At 47.4% G+C, this 17,998-nt stretch overlaps 2 protein-coding genes across 8 annotated transcripts in view; both read right to left on the minus strand.

The window, feature by feature from the left end:
* Window positions 1-3,784, minus strand: part of GGA2 (golgi associated, gamma adaptin ear containing, ARF binding protein 2) — a 53,221-nt gene extending 49,437 nt beyond the window's left edge. Inside the window, exons 1-2 of the mRNA XM_012464727.3 lie at window positions 3,606-3,784; window positions 1,516-2,914 (exon numbers count right to left, since the gene is read on the minus strand). The gene's annotated coding sequence lies outside the window, so the exon portion shown is untranslated. The remainder of the gene's footprint in view (window positions 1-1,515; window positions 2,915-3,605) is intronic.
* The window catches only part of EARS2 (glutamyl-tRNA synthetase 2, mitochondrial), a 35,371-nt gene continuing 20,591 nt past the window's right edge, over window positions 3,219-17,998 (minus strand). For 4 of the 7 annotated variants that reach the window (XM_012464730.3, XM_012464731.3, XM_021672297.2 and 1 more), the window contains 6 exons: window positions 16,156-16,628; window positions 14,213-14,321; window positions 8,913-9,066; window positions 8,674-8,804; window positions 4,738-4,873; window positions 3,219-3,955 (listed from right to left, as the gene is read on the minus strand). In XM_012464730.3, the coding sequence (XP_012320153.2) occupies window positions 3,872-3,955; window positions 4,738-4,873; window positions 8,674-8,804; window positions 8,913-9,066; window positions 14,213-14,321; window positions 16,156-16,628 (1,087 nt within the window). In that variant the 3' untranslated portion in view covers window positions 3,219-3,871. Of the gene's footprint in view, window positions 3,956-4,513; window positions 4,874-8,673; window positions 8,805-8,912; window positions 9,067-11,754; window positions 11,853-14,212; window positions 14,322-16,155; window positions 16,629-17,998 lie in introns of those variants that run through there. The other 3 variants (XM_064362572.1, XM_012464729.2, XM_064362573.1) reach the window with 3 other exon arrangements.

A 17,998-nucleotide genomic window follows, 5' to 3' on the forward strand; every position in this document is an offset into this window, starting at 1 on the left:
AATGGCATGATCTTGGCTTACTGCAACCTCCGACTCCCTGGCTCAAGCAATTCTCCTGCCTCAGCCTCAGGCTCCCGAGTAGCTGAGATTACAGGCATGCACCACCACGCTCAACTAATTTTTGTATTTTTAGTAGAGATGGGGTTTCACCATGTTGCCCAGGATGGTCTTGATCTCCTGACCTAGTGATCTACCTGCCTTAGCCTCCTAAAGTGGTAGGATTACAGGTGTGAGGCACCGCACCCAACCTGGAGTAAAATCTTATAGTATTTATCCTTTTATTTTATTTATTCATTGTTTTTAGACACAGGGTTTTGCTCTGTTGCTCAGGCTAGAGTGCAGTGGTGCAGTCATAGTTCACTGCAGCCTTAATGCCTCAGCTCAAGTGATCCTCCTACTTTAGTCTCCCAAGTAGCTGGGACTACAGGCATATGTCACCTCACCTGGTGACTACAAAAATTTTATTTTTGTAGAAACAGGGTCTTGCTATGTTACCTAGGCTGCTCTCAAACTCCTGGCCTTTGGCGAGCCTCCCATCTTGGCCTCACAAAGTGTTAGGAAGTATTTGTCCTTTTGTGACTAACATTTCATTTAGCATCAACTCCTAGAGGTTCATCCATGTTATAGATACATCAGAATCCACTTAGCATTTTGACCACTCACATTGTTAAAAACACGCACATTCTTGACCATGAGCCAAGGAGCTCCTGGTTACTATTCTTAATGTCTTAGAAACAGATGCTCTGACGACACTCAGCAGATCAGACTTAAGCTTAGACTCTAGATTGTCACAGACCTGAGTTTAAATCTTGGTTCTGCCTCATACTATAACCTCGGAAGTTTTCTTTTTTTTTTTTTTTTTTATGAGACAGAGTCTTGTTCTGTCACCCAGACTGGAGTGCAGTGGCATGATCTCAGCTCACTGCAACCTCCACCTCCTGGGTTCAAGCAATTCTCTTGTCTCAGCCTCCCAAGTAACTGGGATTACAGGTGCATGCCCACCATGCCTGGCTAATTTTTTGTATTTTTAGTAGAGACAGGTTTTCACCATGTTGACCAGGCTGGTCTCAAACTTCTGACCTTGAGATCCATCTGCCTCGGCCTCCCAAAGTGCTGGATTACAGGCGTGAGCCACCGCACCCAGCCAACTGAGGAAGTTTTACTTAACTTTTCAGATCCTCAGTTTCCATATCTGTAACTGAAAAAAAAATACTGCTTCTCTCACAGGGTTATGACAAAAATTTACTGAGATGATGAACTTAGGCATTTACCAGCATTATCTGACACTTGGGAGGGGGTAACGCTCATGCAAGTGCGTAATAAATCACAAATGTTGTTATTGTCCCTTTCTGTGGTCAACCACCTGTTGTTTCTGCCATTACATCTTCTTCTGGAAAAAGCTCCCTAGTTTTCCTTGGGAACAACTTTGCCTCCATTGCATATAATCCCTGTGAGACCACCTATTTCTGGCCAAGGAACAGCAGCAAGACCTCAGTTAGCCCAACAGATACTCACTCCTCAGAATCTGAACGTTGAGCAGAGCTATCCAAAACTGAGGGGAAAACACAGAGAAATTAACAACAAAACGGTGTAGTTCATGTGTCCCCACCAAAGAACTCGGACAAGACTGGCCATTAGCTCCTGTAGCCAGTTCCTGTCTTTTCCAAGACCTGGTTTTTTGGCTTTTCTGTAGATGCTATGGTTCTCCTATTGCCTCTAATAAACATAAGTGAGGCAAAATTGGTTTATATTGCTTGCAACCAGGGAACTTAATGGATTCTGTATTGGAAAGAACTGGTATATTCTTTTTGTTTTTTTTCTGAGACCGAGTCTCGCTCAGTCACCCAGGTGGAGTGCAGTGGTGCGATCTTGGCTCACCACAACCTCCGCCTCCTGGGTTCAAGCAATTCTCCTGCCTCAGCCCCCTGAGTAGCTGGGATTACAGGCACATGCCACCACACCCAGCTAACATTTTTGTATTTTTAGTAGAGACAGGGTTTCACCATGTTGGTCAGGCTGGTCTTGAACTCCTGACCTTGTGATCCGCCTGCCTCCGCCTCCCAAAGTGCTGGGATTACGGGTGTGAACCATCGCGTCCGCCCAGGTATATTCTTTAAGCAAAGACTAGGACTCTATGGGGCTCAACAAACTCTGTGATTGCCTTTCTCTCTACTTCCCTGGACAAAATAAATATATTGTATACTGCCAAAGAGCAAATTATCCCCAAACCAAGTATAAACATTTACTATCTCACAGTTCATGTGTGTCTGAAATTCCAGGGCAGCTTCTCTGAGTGGTTCTGGCTTAGGGTCTCCTATAGAGGTCACAGTCAAGATCAGCCAGGACTGCAGTCATGTGAATGCCTGGCTGGAAATAGAGGACCAGTTTCCAAGATGGCACACTCCCATGGCTGTTGTTGGGAGGCCTTGATCCCTTGTCACATGGAGCACTCCATAAGGCTGCTTGAGTATCTTCAAGACCTGGAAGCTGGCTTCCCCCAAAGTAAGTGATCCAAGAGAACAAAACGGAAGCATGATATATTTTACGACTTACCCTCAGAAGTCAAACTCTCATTTCTTCAATAGCATAATGGTTACACGAGTCAGGCCTATTCAACGTGAGAAGAAACCACACAAGGGTGTGAACAGTAGGAAGAAAGGATGGTTGGGGACCATCTTAGAGGCTGGCTGCCACGCAGGGGAAGCCTAGAAGCCTCGTAGGCGTTTGTGTACCCTGGCACCATCCTGCTTTCACTTTTGCTATTCCTCTTCACTGAAGACCCCAAGAAGTATTACCTCATTTCAGAAACCACCAGAGATGATGACTTACAAGTCATGGAGGAAGGAAGAGATGGATTTGAAGCGAAAGCCACAAAATAGGCAGGGTGGTCTCCAGTCCAAGGACCAGGTCTGAACTGGAAAACAGGAACAGATGACATTTAGGGAAAGGAGACACAGGCTGCCCCAAGGTTCAAGAATAAAGGGTAGCATAGGACAAGAGCGCTTATCCTTGGCAGTGGAGGTCACTTCTCCCTTTACAACCCCAAAGAAAGTCTGGCGTGCAGTTCAGCCCTGCTTGTGTCACATATCCTTCACTGTTCTGGTCCTTGGGGCCTGAGAACTGGGACACGAGTCCTGCCGCCCAGCTGCTACGGGCTGAATTGTGTCCCCTAAATTCTTACGATGAGAAACCCCCAGCACCTCAGAATGAGACTGCACTTGGAAACTGAGCATTTAATGAGGAGATTAAGTTAAAATGAGGCTGGTAGGGTGGTGTGGACCCTAATCCAGTCTGACTGGTGCTCCTAAGAAGAGGAACGTTGGGCACATAATGAAACCAGACAAGTGTGTGCATGGAGGGAAGACCGCACAGGGACACAGTAAGAAGACAGCTGTCTGCAAGCCAAGAAGAGAGGCCTCAGGAAAAACCAAGCCTGTTGACACCTTGATCTTGAACTTCTAGCCTCCAGAAATGTGAGAAAATAAATCTCTGTTGTTTAAATCACCTGGTTCTGTGGTATTTTGTTATGGTGGCCCTAGCAAACTGAAACCCAAGCCTTCTGCACTGTTTTGGGATGTTAGCTTTTCCGTGAACTAACTCCTAACCTCCTCTGTGTAATGTGTGAAAAACCAGTCACGGAGAATGCCTTTCCAGAGTCAAGGAGGAGATGGGTTGGGCTTCCCCAGCCAACTGGCAAGGATGGGCCTGTGGTGGAGCCATAAATGCACTTGTGTGCAGTCACAGATTGTTTTCACTCTCAGTTCCTTCGGCAAACTTCCCGATGGGCCCCAGGTCTCCTCTGGGTCTCTGAAGGCTGTTTCTAAGGTCACAGGTTCTTAGGGCAATCTCCACTTCCGGACACATCCTCTCCCTAGCTGGAAAGCACCGTCTGGATTCGTTCCCGCACTTCTTTTGGTCCCAAAGACACCATCATCTCAGCTATAGGAGGTCCTTGCTAAGAACAAAAAGAGCAAATATTGCCTTATTACCTTAAGCTGCCTAAAGAACTGAAGCTCAGCCTCAGTCTGCAGAAATTATTCCCAGGCCAGCCCCCGCACTGCTGCCTGTCTTCCGAGGATCAGCACTTGTGTTGGTTCCCTGGACAACGATGGGTCCCAGGAGCCTGTTTCTCCCCCTACACCCTCCTTCTTTTTTTTTTCAAAGATGGAGTCTCGCTCTGTTGCCAGGCTGGAGTGCAGTGGTGCGATCTCGGCTCAATGCAACCTCCATCTGCCATTAAGGCAATTCTCGTGCCTCACCCTCCCAAGTAGCTGAGATTACAGGTGTGCACCACCACGCCTGGCTAATTTTTGTATTTTTAGTAGAGATAAGGTTTCACCAAGTTGCCCAGACTGGTCTGAAACTCCTGACCTCAGGAGATCTGCCTGCCTAGGCCTCTCAAAGTGCTGGAATTGCAGGTATAAGCCACCACACCTGGCCTGTTTTTCCCATATTAAGTAAGCTGTTGCTAGGTCTGTTATCTCCAATAAACTGCAAACCTCATGGAGACAGATTATGTATGTGTGTTTCATTCTATACTTTATCCACTGTACCTAACACAATGCTTGCACATAGTAGGTAGTCAATAGTGTCTGCTGATTGACTGAATGAAGGGAGTGATCATGTTTCATTGATCTTTGTACCCCCAACATTGAGCTCGGTGCCTGCTAGGAAATGTAAGTTGAAAGGATCAATGAGGGGCTCCAGGGAACAATCCAACTCATGTCCCTGCCTTACCTGCTGTCCACTGAGGGCCACCCGGAGGAGTTTCATCACATTACTGTGCTTGGTGCCTTCCAGACCTTCTGAAAGTTTCTTCAGTTCTCCACCCAGCGCATCCTGAGTTAAGGTCATACCAGATCTTTCTAGAAGCCTGGAAGAAGAGGGCCAGTCTACAGGACCTGCATGGGCCAATGGCAAGTCGGTGGGAGGGAGGGCTTCAGAAAGTTATTGATCAGCTACAGTACAAGCAGCACAATCAGTGTTCAAGCCTGTTTTGGGGGATGTGAGGAAGATATCGACCACCTGCTTTCTTATCCAGGTCAGGAAGAAATAACTACAGAGGGACCACGCACAGAGAAGCCAGCGGGCACAATGCAGGGGGCTAAGAGGTGCCATAAGAGGCTTTACTCATCGCTACCTCTGTGTCATGCAAGCTCTATGCCTCAGTTTTCTCATCTGTAAAGTGGGAATAATAATAGTATCTGAGGCTGAGAGCAGTGGCTCACACCTGTAATCCCAGCATGTTGAAAGGCTGAGATGGGCAGATCACTTGAGGTTAAGAGTTTGAGACCAACTTGGCCAACATGGTGAAACCCCATTTCTACTAAAAATACAAAAATATTAGCCAGGGGTGGTGGCAGGCACCTGTAGTCCCAGCTACTCAGGAGGCTGAGGCAGTAGAATTGCTTGAACCCAAGAGGCAGAGGTTGCCGTGAGCTGAGATTGTGCCACTGCACTCCAGCCTGGGCGATGGAGCGGGACTTTGTCTCAAAATCAATCAATAAATAATAGTATCTGTCCTCCCCAGGGCTATCATAAAGAGTTAAAACTTATAAAGCATGAAGTGCCTGAACACATGATAAATACTCAGAAGTATTACATCTTTTTTTTGAGATGGAGTCTCACTCTGTTGCCCAGGCTGCAGTGCAATGGCACAATCTCGGCTCACTGAAACCTCTACCTCCTAGGTTCAAGTGATTCTCCTGCCTTATCCTTCCAAGTAGCTGGGATTACAAGCATGTGCCACTTCCCGTGGTTAATATTTTTGTATTTTTAGTAGAGATGGGGTTTCACCATGTTGGTCAGGCTGGTCTTGAACTCCTGACCTCAGGTGATCTGCCCGCCTTGGCCTCCCAAAGTGCTGGGATTACAGACGTGAGCCATTGCACCCGGCCAAGTATTACATTTTATCTTTGAATTTAAAGTTTTAAAAAATTAGTTACCTTAAGTACATTCATGAGCTTTGAGATATTACAAAAGGATCTAAAAAGAAACTTAGGTCTGCTTGCAGGAAGAACAACAAAAAAGAAACTTAGGAACAGATTTGACATAGAAGAATGGATAACCTCTGGGAAATTATCTGAAATATAGCTTTGAGATTGGTAGAGGGAGACTTCTTTGGAGATATAGCTGAGAACAGAAGAAATCAGAAGGCCCCTCCCAGCTCCAGCAACGGCTCCACCACCAACCTGCTACAACCTTTCTTCTACAAATTGAAACACTCTAGCATCTAAATTCAAAGGGGCCAGCAACCATCCCTCAAATCCTGGCAGTCCAGCGGAGCAAGATCCTCTCTGCAAAAGCTTTAGTTTCAGGAGAAATTCTCTATTCAGTTAGAGCTGGACTTGCAACAAATTTGCCCCAGCCCTGATTCTGAGTTAAAGTCAAGAGATGAGAATAGGACGGGGTAGAGTGTATTTCACTGCAACTTCTCAGTTCCTCTAAGTTTTTAAAAATAATAATAATTATTATTATTATTATTTTGAGAGACAGGGTCTTGCTCTGTTACCCAGGCTGAATTGCAGTAGTACGATCATAGTTCACTGCAGCCTCAAACTCCTGTGCTCAAACGATCCTCCCACCTTAGCCTTCTGAATAGCTGGGACCACAGGTGCCTGCCAGCATACCTGGCTAATTTTATTTTTACATTTTGTAAAGATGGGGTCAAGGTATGTTGCCCAGGCTGGTCTCAAACTCCTGGCTTCAAGCGATCCTCCCCATTCACCCTACCAGAATACTGAGATTACAGGAATGAGCCACAGTGCCCAGCCTCCCCTCAGTTATTACTGGAGATTCCACAATGGAGACACCGAAGAGGAACTGGGGCTGGACATCTTACTGGTCCAGATGACCTGTGATGCCAATTCTGACCCTGCCTGCTCAAACACAGTCCAGGCAACTGCATTCCAAAGTCAACTCAGTATGGACCACTACTGGCTCAGGGAACTGGGTTCATAAGTGATTTAAAGAAACAGCCTTTTAGTGCAGACAGATTTCCTTACTAACTATCAGCACTGGAGCAGATGAGTTTCAGTTTCAGACAAGGGTGATTGTTCTTATTGCATCATCTCTATGTTCTGAATGTTTGTGTTCCCCTAAATTCACATGTTGAAATTTCAACCCCCATGATGACAGTATACAGAGGTGTGGCCTTTGGGAAGTGATCAGGTCATTCGGGCAGAGCCCTCATACACAGATGAGTTCCTTTATAAAAGACACGCCAGAGAGGTCCCTCATCCCTCCACCATATGAGGACACAGCGAAGGGCTGGAAAAGGGAAGAGCCCAGGAACAAAGCCCTCACCAGGTACCAAATTGGCGGCATCTTGACCTGGACTTCTAGCCTCTAGACCTATGAGAAATAAACGTCTGCTGCTGAAGCCCCAGTCTATGTTATTTTGCTATAGCAACCCCATGGACTGAGACAATTATTAACTGGGTCACGTGAGTACTGCTATTTACAAAATCCAGGAGATGAAATACTGAATATATAAAATATAATGTGGGAAAAAAGCAGACACTCTCTCCAATGGCACTGTGGGGAAGCAGGCTGCCGGGGGAACTGATGAAAGAATGACAGGCCCCAGGTCAGGAACAATGGCAGTTCCAGACCCGCTAGAGCTGGCCCAGACCTTGGTATGGGCACAGAAGGGATTTCTAGTGATCTGGCAGCTCCTGAACATTTGGATATCAGCTTTCCTGACTCAAAAGGGAGTCCCAGAGCAAATCTGAAATCCAACCTCATGGTGGAGACGGGCAGTTAGGACACTGAATCCTGATGAATTACAATTAATAGGCTCTGGCCAGGCACCATGTCTCACACTTGTAATCCCAGCACTCTGGGAGGCTGAGGCATGAAGATCGCTTGAGCCTAGGAGTTTGAGACCAGCCTGGGCAACATGGCAAGACCTCATATCTACAAAAAAATAAAAAAATTAGCTGGTGTGGCAGCCTGTAGTCCCAGTTACTCAAAGAGGCTGAGGTGGGAGGATGAGCCCTGAGCTGCTTCCTGCAGATTGCTACATAAGGGAGAAATTCCACAGGGGATATGCACTGTCATTTCTTTTAGTAGAGAAACCTGCCCTCTAGTTACCTAATACAGAGCCTCTGCAGGAAGCATGGTCTGCGTGGAGGAGTGGGGGCAGAAGGTGAAAGGCAGAGAAAGAAAGTGAATCTTGGTAATGGAGTACCGACTCCTGCATTAAGCTGTGCTTCATGCAGCCCATCTTCTAGCCTCTGCAGTTACATAAGCAATCATTCCTCTCTTGCCTAAGCCAGCTTTGGTTGCGTTTGTAATTGAAAGTCATTACTGTTACAATAAGAATTAGCATCATCTCTCTTACCAAGAAGGAAAAGGAAGCTCAAATAGGTGCAGTAACTTGGCCAAAGGGAAGCTGCCTGAGCAAGGTGACATAAGCTGGTGAGTACATGGTAGAGCTGGGATGCAACCCATGTTGGGGCAAGCAGTGAACACAGGCCTATGTCCACGGAAAGCCTGGGTCTTCTGGGTAAGCCCTCCTCACCAATGAAAGCCAGTGAAGGGTTACTTCTTCATTAGCCATGGGGTTGTGCTGGGGGCCCAACAGCCCAGCCCTGAAGGAAGAAAGGGGGCAGTGGGAGGGAGCAAGGGAAGGAGGCTGTGGAACCCTGAGCTCAGCCTACGGGTACTCACCCCAGCACACGCTTGGCAATCACATCCGCCTTCTCTGAGATGGCATCCAGCTGCGCTCGACCCACCACAGGGCGAGTCCACAGGTAGGAGTACACTGGGGACACCAAGTCCTGCAGGCGGCAAATATGACCCTGGGGAAGCAGGAAGTCTGAATGAACTAGGAACAGAACTCTGGAAGGGAGGAGGAATTGGGGCACCCAGTACCCCCTTCCTCAGTCTCCCAGACCCCTGACACCTACCTGTCTCAGCAGGAGGATCCTCTCCATGTAGACTGGGTTGAGGACATCCCTGTTTTGCAGCTGGCTCCCAAAGGCCTCCTCCACAAGGGCCTGCAGCTTCTCTACCAGCAGGTGCCTCTGGCTCTCACTGCTCACCAGCCGCTGGAGGTGGAGCCTGGGTGAGAAGTCAAGGGGCTGTCCTGCTGCCAACACCCCAACCCACCAAAACCGTCTCTCCCCCGGGGAAAGGGTGAAATTGGAAGAATGACACATCAGGTCACATAAGCCTTCCTTTTCACAAGCTAGAAGTAGAATTCTCTTTACATTTACAAAAAGAAAGGGCTATGACTAAGGTCACTAACAGCCTGAAAGTCCCAAGCAACTCGGACACATGCTTTGTTTTCAGTGGTTTTGTTTTTGTTTGAGAGTCTTGCTCTGTTGCCCAGGCTGGAGTGCAGTACCACGATCACAACTTACTACAGCCTAGACCCCTTAGGCTCAAGCGAACCTCCCACCTCACCTTCCTAAGTAGCTGGGCCCACAGGCACACATCACCATGCCCAGCTAATTTTTTTATTTTGTGTAAAGATAGGGTCTTGCTATGTTGCCCACGCTGGGCAACAAGCAATCCACCCAGCTTGGCCTCCCAAAAAACCAGGATTACAGGTGTGGGCCACTGGTCCCAGCCACATTTTCAGTGTTTTCAAAATAATAGCTGACATTTTACTTTTATTTTATTTTTGAGACGGAGTCTCGCTCTGTCGCCCAGCCTAGAGTGCAGTGGTGCGATCTCTGCTCACTGCAACCTCCGCTTCCCGGGTTTAAGCAATTCTCCTGCTTCAGCCTCCCGAGCAGCTGGGATTACAAGCATCCACCACCATGCCCGGCTAATTTTTGTATTTTTAGTAGAAATGGGGTTTCACCATGTTGGCCAGGTTGGTCTCGAATTCCTGACCTCAGTGATCTGCTGGCCTCAGCCAAAGAGCTGGGATTACAGGCATGAGCCCACACACCCAGCTATTTTTATTTTTTAGAGACAGGGTATTGCTATTACCCAGGCTGGAGTGCAGTGGTGCCAAACACCTGGGCTCAAGCAAACCTCTTGCCTCAGCCTCCTGAGTGAGTAGCTGACTACAGACGTGCACCACCACACCTGGCTAATTTTTAAACTTACCTTGTAGAGACAGGGTCTTGCTATATTGCTCAGGTTAATCTCGAACTCCCAGGCTCAACCAATTCTCCCACCTCAGCCTCCCAAAGCACTAGGATTATAGGCATAAACCATGGCACCTGGACAGTAGCCAACATTTTAAACTAGAAGAGATCATGGAAAAACAGAGAGTTCTGACTTCTCTTGGGCTATCAGAGGATCCGGCTGCAAAGAGCCCTTGCTGCCCACGACTTCAACAGGCCGGGCAGAGCGGAGGCTGCCCACTTTAGATTGACAGGAGCGTCACTGCAGTCTGTCAGTCCCTCTGCTCCTCAATATCTCTGACCCAGCCCCCACTGCCTCCCTGTGCTGCCTGCCTGGCCTCCACATGAGCCTGAATTTACAAAGCAGAATACGGAGTGTCTGCCTTCTAGTCTAGCTTCAACTGTGGGGCTTTGCAACAGAAAAGGAGGTCAAGAATATGATTTCTAGGATTAGGAGGCAGAGGGCAGATGTGTTTGAATTAAGTGCTCACAGTTTAAAAGCCTGGGCCTTCTCCTTTCCAGAATTTCTCATTTTTAAAAATTTTTTAGTTTTTTACTTTTTTTAGACAGTCTCACTCTGTCACCCAGGCTGGAGTGCAGTGGTACGATCTCAGCTCACTGCAACCTCTATCTCCTGTGTTCAAGTGATCCTCCTGCCTCAGCCTCCAGAGTAGCTAGGATTATAGCTGTGCATCCCCACACCTGGCTGATTTTTATATTTTTTAGTAGAGACAAGGTTTCACCATGTTGGCCAGGCTAGTCTAGAATTCCTGACCTCAAGTAATTAGCCCAGCTCAGCCTCCCGAAGTGCTGGGATTGCAAGTGTGAGCCATTATGCCTGGCCTCCAGAATTCTTCTAATTATCATATTCCCTCCTTTGGAAGCAGGAAAGCCTCTATATAACTCCAACCCTCAAACCACACCCTGTCATCCTCAGCCCTTTAAACTGCCCTCCCCTCTCCTGGGCAGAATTAGAGAGACCGGAGAGACAGAGCTACCCAGGGCAGAGCACCATGCTGAGATGCTTTAGCTCCTTGTCCACGGCATGGAAGAAGGGCAGACAGGAAAGCATGGGTAAGCATCTCATGGGATCTGAAATCAGACAGGTCTATGTGTGAAGCCCGCCCTACCAGGTGCTTGTAGCAGGTCATAAAACCACTTGGAGGTCAGGATCCTCATCCAGTGGGGATAACAAGAGGGTCTCCTGCACAGGACAGTCGTGGAGATTAACTGAGGGCCTTCATGGAATACACTGACAGCAAGACCTGAACTACAACCTCATCTCGGAGCTGGGGGTGTGAAAAGAGGCACTGGCACGTCAGAGGGTAGACAAATGACACGCTTAGGAAAGTTATTTGCAATGCAGATTGGCCGAAAAATGTAATAATATATATTTTTAAAGGTACCAAGAAAAACTTGTCTAGAACCTCCTAAATAGCTAGATGAGACAGCTGAAGGCAAAAAGCAAGTGGCCCTCATGACCATGCTTGTGACAGATAATACATATAAAGGGGCTGGGCGCAGTGGCTCACGTCTGTAATCCCAGCATTGTGGGAGGCTGAGGCAAGTGGATCACCTGAGGTCAGGAGTTCCAGACCAGCCTGGCCAACATGGTGAAACCCCATTTCTACTAAAATTACAAAAATTAGCTGGTTGTGATGACACATACCTGTAATCCCAGCTACTTGGGAGGCTGAGGCACAAGAATCGCTTGAACCTGGGAGATGGAGGATGCAGTGAGCTGAGATTGCACCATAGCACTCCAGCCTGGGCAACAGAACAAGACTTTGTCTCAAAAAACAAACAAAAAAATACACATATGGTCCAAGAACAGAGTAAGCGCTTAATAAATGATAATGACTATTACTATTTACACCACCATAGTAGTACTACTACTGCTGGGACAACTACTATCTTGACCACTATTACTAAAAAGAATCATAGAGGTGGCTTGATTATAAAAATGTCTAAGGCTAGGCGTAGTGACTCTTGCCTATAATCCCAGCATTTTGGGAGGCTGAGGCGGGTGAATCACAAGGTCAGGAGTTCGAGACCAGCCTGGCCAACACGGTGAAACCCCGTCTCTACTAAAAATACAAAAAATTACCTGGGTGTAGTGGCAGCCGCATGTAATCCCAGCTACTAAGGACGCTAAGGCAGGAGAATCACTTGGACCCCAGAAGTGGAAGTTGCAGTGAGCTGAAATCGCACCACTGCACTCCAGCCTGGGTGACAGAGATGAGACTCTGTCTCAAAAAAAAAGTCTAAAAATAACAGCAGTTTTGGCTGCATTAAACCTACAAGCATTAATCCTAACATCCCATCCCCTCCCTGACTCACATTAAGCAAAAGCCCACCTTCATCTTCCTTCTGACTACCGCTTGCGCTTCTAGGAGGACTTGAATGAATCACAAATTATCTCTCCTGCCCTGGCTCCATTTCTCCCTGAGATATCCCTTTCTCTTTTTTATTTTATTTTTATTTTTTTATTTTTTATTTATTTTTATTTATTTTATTTTTTTATAAAGACGGGGTTTCACCATGTTGGTCAGGCTGGTCTTGAACTCCTGACCTCAGGTGATCCACCTGCCTTGGCCTCCAAAATGCTTGGATTACAGGCGTGAGCCACCACGCCCAGACTGAGATATCACTTTCTCTATAATAAGGAAGATAAAAGGCTAGGCACAGTGACTCATGCCTATAATCCCAGCACTTTGGGAGGCTGAAGCAGGAGAACTGCTTGAGGCCAGGAGTTCAAGACCTGCCTGGATAACATGGTGAGACTCGGTTTCTATAAAAAATTAGCCAGGCATTTGGCTAATGCAAACATACGTGCACACCTGTAGTCCCAGCTACTTGAAAGGGGGAAGCAGGAGGATCGTCTGAGTCCAGGAATTCAAGGCTGCAGTGAGCCATGATCTCTCCACTGCACTCCAGCCAGAGTGACAGAGCAAGACCCTATCTCAAAAAGAAACATAAAATGATAAAAGTACAAATTGCATATATTCTTTTTGAGATGGAGTCTCGCTGTGTCACCCAGGCTAGAGTGCAGTGGCATGATCTTGGTACGCTGCAACCTCTGCCTCCTAGGTTCAAGCAACTCTCCTGCCTCAGCTTCCCAAGTAGCTGGGATTACAGGCGCATGCCACCATGCCCAGGTAATTTTTTATATTTTTAATAGAGACAGGGTTTCACCATGTTAGCCAGGATGGTCTCGATCCCCTGACCTCATCATCTGCCCTCCTCGGTCTCCCAAAGTGCTGGGATTACAGGCATGAGCCACCGCGCCTGGCATAACTTTTTTTTTTTAAAGAAAGAGTCTCACTCTGTTGCCCAGGCTGGAGTGCAGTGGTGTGATCCTGTCTCACTGCACCTCTACCTCCCAGGTTCAAGTGATCCTCCTGCCTCAGCCTCCCAAGTAGCTGGGACTACAAGCATGTACCATGCCCAGCTAATTTTTACATTTTTAGTAGAGACGGAGTTTCACCATGTTGGCCAGGCTGGTCTCAAACTCCTGACCTCAACTGATCTGCCCACCTTGGCCTTCCAAAGTGCTGGAATTAAAGGTGTTAGCCACCACGCCCAGTCAACTAATACCCTTTGACTCAGACATGTCAACAGTGATCTGAGTTGGAATGATACTTGGAGGTTCCAAAGTGAAGAGCTACTTGCAGTATCAAATATATGAAATATAAACTAGATGCCACGAGACAGTGCTCACTCACTGTGTTGGCTGGGTGTGAGGCTGAGTGGGGGAGGTGAGTCTAAAGTGAAGATACCCCTCTCCAGGCTTTGGTTGTTAACAGAGTCCACACAAGGGGTGGCCAGGAACACAATGCTCATGATAAAAACACACGTACCATTAACTGAGCACTTTCGATGTGCCAGGGCTATATGAGATACTTTCATGCAACATTTAATACAAGATACTTTCATACAACAATCATATAAGATCGGTACTGTTAATCCCATTTTAGAGAAGAGGAAACAGAGGCTCAAAGAGGTTATGTGATTTAGCCATGGTCACACAGAATTAGGTACCAGAGCCTGTTATCCCCTCTGCTGTAGGGACCGTCATGAGCAAGAAAGTCCTTTCCCACCAGGGGATCGCCATGCTCCCCACTCACCTGTTGAATTCTGGGAGCTTCTCCAGGTCCAACAGGGCTGAGTGGCAGGTGATCTGGGTCAGGTCGAACTGTGTGATCAGCTCCGGCAGAGTCCTGCCCATCTGGTTCCCTGTAAATAAGAGAGGCCCAGCCACTCAGGTTCCTTCCTCTCTTCCTCCTTCCACTTTATCTCTTTTTTTAAGAGACATGGTCTTGCTCTGTTGCCCAGGCGGGAGTGCAGTGGTACAATTATAGCTCACTGTAACCTCCAACTCCTGGGCTCAAGTGATCCTCCAGCCTGCCTCACCCAGCTAATTTTTAAATTTTTCTGTAGGGCCAGGCATGGTGGCTCACACCTGTAATCCCAGCATTTTGGGAGGCCGAGGTGGGCAGATCACAAGGTCAGGAGTTACAGACCAGCTTGGCCAACATGGTGAAACCCTGTCTCTACTAAAAATACAAAAATTAGCCAGGCATGGTAGTGCACACCTGTAATCCCAGCTACTCTGGAGGCTGAGCAGAAGAATCATTTGAACCTGAGAGGTGGAGGTTGCAGTGAGCTAAGATCACACAACTGCATTCCAGGCTGGGTGACAGAGTTAGACTCTGGCATATAAATAAATAAATAAATAAATAAATAAATAAATAAATAAATAAATAAATAATTTTTTCTGTAGGGACGGAGTTTCACTATATTGCCCAGGCTAGTCTCAAACTCCCAGGCTCAAATGATCCTTCCACATTGGCCTCCCAAAGTGCTGGGCTTAAGGCATGAGCCACTGCGCCCATCCTCCTTCTATTTTCAAACACAAGGGAGGCTGAGTTAGCAAGCCCTGGGCCCCACATTCCACTTGAATAAAGGGATTTAACTTCTAGCTTTGGCTTCTAGCCTTCTATCAAGAGGCTGAATGACCTCTTATTTTCAGAAAGGGTTCCGTCGTTAAGGAAAAAAAGAGTCTGAAAACAATCAGGCTAAACCTATCCCCATTACTCTCAAGACACGAGCTGCAGAACAGTACACCCCTAGCCTGGCTGTACCGGAGACTCTGAGTCGACTGGTTTTGGTTGGGGTCTGGGCGTATTTTACAAGCTTCCTAGTTGATTCCAAAGCACAGTCAAGAGTTAAGAACCATGGTGCTGGGAGCTGCTTCTTGTGAGCAGCAGCTCAGTCCCACATGGTAGCAGCATCGTGATCAGGCATAGGCCTAAAATGCCATTCTCTCTCACTAGGTATGTGACTGTGGCAAGTTACTCAGCTTCTCTGAGCCTCACAATCCTCTTACAAATAGTGGACGTTAAGTATCTACCCCTTAATAGTATGTTGTGTTAAATGAAATGAGACCGGCAGGCAGACTATTCTGGACACATTTTCAAAAATCCTTGCCACAAAGGAGTCATCCTATTTGATGCTTGCTTCTTCAAGATTTGGGTCTAAGCCTTGGATCATGGATAAGTGCTCAGCTTGAAATAAACTAGACTCATCTGGCAGTAAAAGGAAAAAGGAAAAAAAGAAACTAGATCCATATGAATACTGATCATACTATTAGCATACATGCTTGTAATAGCAGTAATAACGTAACTGTCATAATCATAGGGTCTGTCATTTTTTGTGCCTATTGTGTGACAGCTGCTGGGCTGGGTACCTTACACTCCTGAGCTCAGTGAATCCTAATCCGATGAGGCAGACACTTATCCGCATTTTGCAGATAGGCAACTGAGGCTCAGAGACTATAAGCCCCTTGAGGACAGGGATCATGTCTATCTTGCTCACTATTGTAGCCCCAGCACTTAATGCAGCGTCTGGCACAATAAACGTTTGTTGAATAAAATAATGAACTTGTCCAAGGTCACCTGGCTGGCAGGTGGCAAAGCAGCTGGGACCAAAGAGCAGGCCTATCTGAGCCAAACCCCTGCTCCTCCTGGCCATGCTCTCTGCTGCTGGGACTGCATAGGTGGGCAGGTACCTGCAAAACCCGAGCCACAGTTGGTAATGATGTCCAACAAGGAATCAGGCAGGAAGCCATCAGCAGCAAAGTGCTCCAGGAAAATGTCTCCTTGCCTCTTGGAGAGTTTGCTGCCATCTCTGTTGAGGAGCAGGGGGAGGTGGGCGAAGAGGGGCGGCTGCCAGCCCAGGGCCTGGTAGAGGAGCAGGTGCTTGGCAGTGGAGACGAGCCACTCAGAGCCCCGCAGCACGTGGCTGATGCCCATGTGGTGGTCATCCACCACGCAGGCCAGGTGGTATGTGGGGAAGCCGTCACTCTTCATGATGACTGGGTCTCCCTCCACGCTGGCCACGTCATGCTTATTCCAGCCGTACACCAGGTCCTGGAAGGCCGGTGCTGCCTCCTCCAGGCGGAAGCGGATCGAAGGCTTGGGGTCCTTGGCCAGCTTCTGGGCCACCTGCTCCTGGTTCAGGTTCCGGCACCGATTGTCATACCTGATGGGGAGCAGAGCTGCGTTGAGTACTGTTGATGGACAGGTGGATGGAGTCCTAACCTCTCACAGCTTTGTGACCTTGAGCACAAAGAATTTGTTTTTTTTTTTTTTTGAGACGGAGTTTCACTCTTGTTGCCCGGGCTGGAGTGCAATGGCGCAATCTTGGCTCTGCCTCCCGAGGTCAAGTGACTCTCCTGCCTCAGCCTTCTCAAGTAGCTGGGATTACAGGTGCTTGACACTAACCCGGCTAATTTTGTATTTTTAGTAGAGATGGGGTTTCTCCATGTTGGTCAGGCTGGTCTCAAACTCCCAACCTCAGGTGATCTGCCTGCCTTGACCTCCTAAAGTGTTGGGATTACAGGCGTGAGCCATGATGCCTGGCTCAAAAGAAAAAAAGTTTTTAAAAATGAGTCAGTTGCATGTGAGTGAACAGGAGGGTGCTCAGCTGCAGGAGTGGGCAGCGCAATGCCTAAATCAAAGGTACTTGTTTCTTCAAGCTCTTCTGGCAGCAATTCTGACAGTGAGGTTGACAAAAAGTTAAAGAAGAAAAAGAAAGTTGCACCAGAAAAACTTGTAAAGGAACAAAAGACTGGCAAAAGTTCAGGAGCTCTGGGCAACATAGTGAGACTTCCAAACAGAACAGGAGCAGTGGAAATAATAACACGTTTCTTTTCTTTTTTAAATTTCATATAGAGATGGGGTTTCCCCATGTTGCCCAGGCTGGTCTTGAACTCCTGGGCTCAAGTGATCCACCCGCCTTAGTCTCCCAAAGTGCTGGGATTAGATTATAGGCCACTGCGCCTGGCTGATAACATGTTTCAGATTGGGAAAATGAGGTACCTTAGTATTTGGGATTTTAAAGGGAAACAGATTATTGGATGGCTCTCAAAGGTTAAATAAAACCAGGAAGAAAAGGCATTTCTTTTTTTTTTTTTTTTTTTTTGAGACGGAGTTTCGCTCTTGTTACCCAGACTGGAGTGCAATGGCGCAATCTCGGCTCACCGCAACCTCCGCCTCCTGGGTTCAGGCAATTCTCCTGCCTCAGCCTCCCAAGTAGCTGGGACTACAGGTGTGCGCCACCATGCCCAGCTAATTTTTTGTATTTTTAGTAGAGACAGTGTTTCACCATGTTGACCAGGATGGTCTCGATCTCTTGACCTCGTGATCCACCCGCCTCGGCCTCCAAAAGTGCTGGGATTATAGGCGTGAGCCACTGTGCCTGGCCGAAAAGGCATTTCTTTAAATCCAGAGCAGTAGGGCCAGCTGAAGAAACATTCATTTGTTCATTCATTCATTTATTGAGACAGGAGACAGGGTCTCACTCCTGTTGAGCAGGCTGGAGTGCAGTGGTGCAGTCATGGCTCACTGCAG

Source organism: Aotus nancymaae, unplaced genomic scaffold (genome assembly GCF_030222135.1).
Source record: "Aotus nancymaae isolate 86718 unplaced genomic scaffold, 86718_ANA_hifiasm-v0.15.2.pri h1tg000049l, whole genome shotgun sequence".
Taxonomy (NCBI): domain Eukaryota; kingdom Metazoa; phylum Chordata; class Mammalia; order Primates; family Aotidae; genus Aotus; species Aotus nancymaae.